The 5,359-nt window shown below is 43.8% G+C and overlaps 1 protein-coding gene across 1 annotated transcript in view; it reads right to left on the bottom strand.

Annotated features, from left to right (window-relative positions):
* The window catches only part of LOC125481706 (low affinity immunoglobulin gamma Fc region receptor III-B-like), a 15,984-nt gene that overhangs the window by 8,231 nt on the left and 2,394 nt on the right, over positions 1–5,359 (bottom strand). The window contains exon 2 of the mRNA XM_048593591.1: positions 1,842–2,129. Coding sequence (XP_048449548.1) covers positions 1,842–2,129 — 288 coding nt within the window. The remainder of the gene's footprint in view (positions 1–1,841; positions 2,130–5,359) is intronic.

The following is a 5,359-nucleotide window of genomic DNA, read 5'->3' as shown; positions in this document are numbered from 1 at the left end:
TCCAAGATCCTACAGACTCTGAAACAGTTCCTACACATTACAAGGTAGCTGATGTAACCTTACTATTTAAAAAGGGAGGTAGAAACAAAACTGGGAATTATAGACCAGTCAGCCAGACGTTGGTATTGGGAGTATCAGGGTCATGGAGATGTTGAGGGTTCAACATTGGCCATCGTTTCAAGTCAACATCGGGGCAGTTTAACCTGGGTGGTCGGGTAAAACCAGAAGCATTACAGCTAGCAACTGATATCAGATCCAGCACCGTGCTGCTATCAGCTCGAATCAATTGCTCAATTACTGCTTTATTAATTCTAATCAATCAATCCTTTTGGCTCTTGAAATTCTTTTCCCTCTAGATTTCACGAGAATTAAATCAATCAAATTGTACGACCAACTTCCAAAATCCCATCTACATCAAATTTTGGGTGCTACATTAGCTTGGATAGAGGATTGGCTAGCCAATAGACAACAGAGAGTAAGGATAAATGGATCTTTTTCCGATTGGCAAGCTATAATGTTTGGGGACCTACAGGGTTAAGTCCTTGTCTCTAACTATTTACAATGTATATTTATGACTTGGGCGAAGGGTTAGAAGATGACGCTAAAATGGTTGGGAAACTAAGCTGCAACAAAGAAATAACAAATAGAAATGGATAGGTTAGGTGAAGGTATGGTAAAGTGTGAGGTTGCCCATTGTAGTCAACTTTATAGTAAGGTGACTTATTATTCAAGTGGGAGAGAAACTTCAGTATGATCTGGTACAGACCGATCTGGGTGTCCTTGTGCACGAATCTCAGAAAGCTGGCACACAGGGACAGCAGGCAATAAGGAAGGCAACTGGCAATTGTGAAAGGAATGGCACATATGGGAAGGGAAGTGTTGCTGCAACTGTACAAGGCATTAGTGTTTCTGCATCCAGAGTACTGCGGAGAGTTTTGGTCCTCTTACTTGAGAAGGGAAATAGTTTGCACTGGGGGTAATTCAGAGGAGAATCACTAAATGATTCCAGAGATGAGGAGTTTATCTTATGAGGAGAGATTGAGCAGTTTTGCCCTATAGTGTCTGGAGTTTAGAAGAATGAGAGGAGACCTAATTGAGGGATACAAGATGGTAAAGGGGGATTGACAAAGGAAATGGAGAGAGGATGTTTCCTCATGTGGGGCAACCTAGAAAAAGAAGTCAAGGTGGCTCAGCAGTTAGCAATGCTGCCTCACAGTGCAAGCGACTTGACTCCAATTCCACCCTCAGGCAGCTTTCTGTATGGAGTTTGTATGTTCTCTCTGTGTCTGTGTGGGTTTGCTCTGGGTGCTGTGGTTTCCTTCCATAGTCCAAAGATGTGCATGTTGGGTGGACTGGCCATGTTAAATTACCAGTAGTGTTCACGGATGTATAGGTTAGGTGGGTTAGCCATGGGTAATGCAGGGTTATGGGGATGAGTCTGGGTGGGATGCACTTCAGAGGGTCAGTGTGGACTCAATGAGCTGAATTGCCTATTTCCACACTTTTTGAGATTCTATGGATTTCAGGAGAATGGGAATGAGACAGATTGAAAACAGAGATGAAAAGGAATGTCTTCTCTCAAAGTGGGGGAAGGGGTGGTGTGTGAATCTGGAGGAATTCACCCACCCCCACAGAGTGCATGGGGGATGCCAGGACGCTGAATAAATTGAAGGAGGGGACAGATTTTTAATCAGTGATGGGTTAACGGGAATGGGGGCTGGAAAGTGGAGTTGAGGCCGAGATGTGATCAGCCACAGTCATATGGAATGGGGGAGCAGGCTTTCGAGGGACTGAATGGATTCCTCCTGCTCCTCGCCCCTATGTTCTAAAGTGACACATACCTCGCACATCCACACGTATGTAAGCTGATGTGTACACGGGACCATCGGGATAATTAACAATCTGCACTTGGCATCGATACTGTCCTGTATCCTCAAATGTAACGCGCTCCTTTTGAAAAGAAACACTTTTATTTCTTGTCCGGATCTCAGCCATAACAGAACCTTCCCGATAAAATGTATAAATGAATTCATGTTGGATGCTGTAGTTGCAGTGACAACTCAGCTTCAATGTCTGTTCACACCACAGAGGTTCTGGCTCAGGCTCAATCCTCATAATAGAATCAGGAGCTGTCAAAAATGAAATGATTCGAATTAATAACACGATGTAAGCACCAACCAGACCAATCAGCTACTTGCTGCTGGCCAAATCTCCACTCGTCCATACCCTGTTGACTTCACCTCATCATCCAACATGACTTTCTCTTCTGCTTCAGCAAGCTGCTGTGTAACCAATGCTTCCAATGAGGGTTGGAAAACTACTTTTCAAAAAGGGCAGCCAGTTTTGCTTTCTCAGAGTCCTTTATCCACCCAAACACAGAAAAAAAGATTTTGTCATTCCCATGAGCAGTGCATACCGTTGACAGAAAGAATACAGGAGCTGGATATTGTTTAAGTGGAGAAAGACTGCATAAAGCTATGGGACAGAAGGGTGTGGGGCATCCTCCTCCATAAATCACAAAAAAAAAGCTAGCATCCAAGTTCTGCACATCATGGGGAACATGACTTGTCATTATTTTCAAAGGTAATGGAGCATAAAAAATGGGAGGTTTTGCTAAAACTATACAAGGCATTAGTCAGATTACAGCTGGGAGACAGTGAACAGTTTGGGCCCCATATCGAAAGGAGGATAGATTGGCATCAGAGGCAGTCTGGAGAAGGTTCACTCGGTTGATCCTGGGTATGGAGGGACTATCTGGTGAGGAGGAGGTTAAGTAGGTTGGGCCTGATCTCACTGAAATTTAGAAGGAGGAGAGGCAACCTTATTGAAGATTTTCAGAGGCACATGACAGGGTAGATGCGGACATAGGTTCTTTCCCCTTGTGTGCGAGAGTCTGGGACCAAAGGGGTATCATCTCAGGATACCCGTTGAAGATGGAGATGAGGAGGAATTTATTATCTCCAAGGGGAGCAAATCTGTGGAATTCTTCACCGCAGAGGACTGTCGAGGCTGGGACATTGAGTATATTCAAGAATGAGATTTTTAATCTGAAAGGGGAATCGAGGGTTACGGGGGAAAGTAAATGATCAGATCAGCTGCGATCTCATTGTATGGTGGAGAAGACACAATGAGCTGAATGACCTCATTCTGATCCCATGTCTCCAGAATTTAAGAACGCCAGTGTGACAAGTCACTGCTCTGCCGAGATACCAGTTAGCACCGGCTACATGCGGAATAAGATACTGCTGAGGTCTACAATTCTTTCTTTGATGCACCAAGCTAACGTTTGAAAAGGAGAAGCAGCCATTTCATAATGTCCTGCATTCACTGTGGAAGAGAAACTGCGCAATGGGAGGTGTTTCATAAAGGATTACAAGAATGCGTTAGACTTATGGTCATGGGGTTATACAGCACAGGAACAGACCCTTCGGTCCAATTCATGCTGACCGTAATCCCAAACTGAACTAGTCCCACCTGTCTGCGCTTGCTCCATAGACCTCCAAATATTTCCAATTCATGTACTTAATCCAAATGTCTTTCAAAAGTTGTATCTGTACCCACATCCACCACTTCCACTGGAAGTTCATTTCAAACATGAACCACTCTCTGTGTTAAAAAAAAATGCCTTCATGTTATTTCCAAATCTCTCTCCTCTCACTTTAAAAATATGCCCCCTGGTCTTGGAATCCCTCACCCAAGCAAAAAAGATACCTGCCATTCACCTTACCTATACCCCTCATGATTTTATAAACATCTATACAGTCACCCCTCAAACCCTACACTCCAGCCTATCCAACCTCTCTTTATAACTCAAAACCTCCATTTGTGGCAACATCCTGGTGAATCTTTTCTGAACCCTCTCCAGCTTAGTAATATCTTTCTTGTAACAGGGTAACCAGACCTGGATGCATTACTCCTGAAGAGGCCTCACCAACATCCTGTACAACCTTAACATGACCTCCCAACGCCTATACTCAAAGGTCCGAGCAATGAAGGCAAACGTGTCAAATACCTTCTTAATCACCCTGTCTACTTCTGATGCAAAATTCAAGGAATTATGTACCTGAACCCCAGGTGTCTCTGTCAACTACACTACCCAAGGCCCTTTTAATTGTATATGCCCTGTCCTTGTTTGTTTACCAAAATGCAACACATCACATTTACCCAAATTAATCTCTATCTGCCACGGCTCAGCACACTGACCCAATCACTTTTCAGAGCCAGATGAATGTTCGTAGTGGATATATAATTAATGATCTGGATCTTGCTGTGCAAGGGGACCATTTCCAAATTTATAGATGGCAAGAAACCAGGGAGAATTGTAATCTGTAAAGAGAACAGTGCAGAAATCGGATAGGACATTGAATAGTTGATGGAGTGGGCAGAGAGGTGGCAGATGTAGTTCAATGCAAAGAGAAGTGTGAGGTGATCCACATTGCTGGGAAGAACATTGGAAGATAATATAAAATAGGAGAGTACAACTCTAAACGGGGGTATAAGAGCAGAGGGAGTTGAGGGTATATGTGCACAGACCGTTGAAGGTGGCAGGACAGGGGGAGAGCACAGTTAATAAATCTCACCGCGTTTTCAGCTTTATCAAAAGGGGCACAGAGACCGGCAGCAGGGACGTAATGTTGAACTTGTACAGGACACTTGTTAGACCTCAGCTGGAGTACTGTGTACAGTTGTGGGCACCACATTATAAGAAAAGTTTCAAACGCATTGAGTCGGATGGAGTGGGGGGATGGGGAGCACAGAAGCAGTTTACGGAAAGATTCCAGGGATGAGACACTTCAGCTCTAAGGTTAGAATGGAGAATGATACTTTTCAGTCCATACCAGGCACTGTACGGACATTAAACCACGAGCTTTGTTTTGACTTGAGTTCAGAAATAACCAGGAGTTTGGTTTAAAAAGAGATCTGTTTCTCTCTTATCAAGAGATTGCTTCAGTTCAAACTTTGTCACTGTGAGTGCACCAGCAGTGTGTTTTCTTTTTGTTGTTTTTTTTTTTCAAATTTGTGAAGACTCCAAGCCAGGACAGTTTGATACAGCAACTTAAAATTCTCAGAAGTGAAATATTAAAAAAAAACACTCATGCCCTCAAAATCACAAGATGGGCACACAATCAAACATGGGAATGAATTGTAACACTGAAAAGACAACAATGGAAGGAAGGGGTAGTAGGAACTGCAAATGCTGGAGAATCCGAGACAACAAGGTGCAGAGCTGGATGAACACAGCAGGCCAAGCAGCATCATAGGAGCAGAAAGGCTGACGTTTCGGGCCTAGACCCTTCATCAGAGGGTCGAGACCCAAAATGTCAGCCTTTCTGCTCCTATGATGCTGCTTGGCCTGCTG

Source organism: Rhincodon typus, unplaced genomic scaffold (genome assembly GCF_021869965.1).
Source record: "Rhincodon typus isolate 14 unplaced genomic scaffold, sRhiTyp1.1 hic_rhity00003206, whole genome shotgun sequence".
In the NCBI taxonomy this organism is placed as follows: domain Eukaryota; kingdom Metazoa; phylum Chordata; class Chondrichthyes; order Orectolobiformes; family Rhincodontidae; genus Rhincodon; species Rhincodon typus.
The sequence above is the reverse complement of the archived record's forward strand: the minus strand, read 5'-3'. Positions and strand labels throughout refer to the sequence as shown.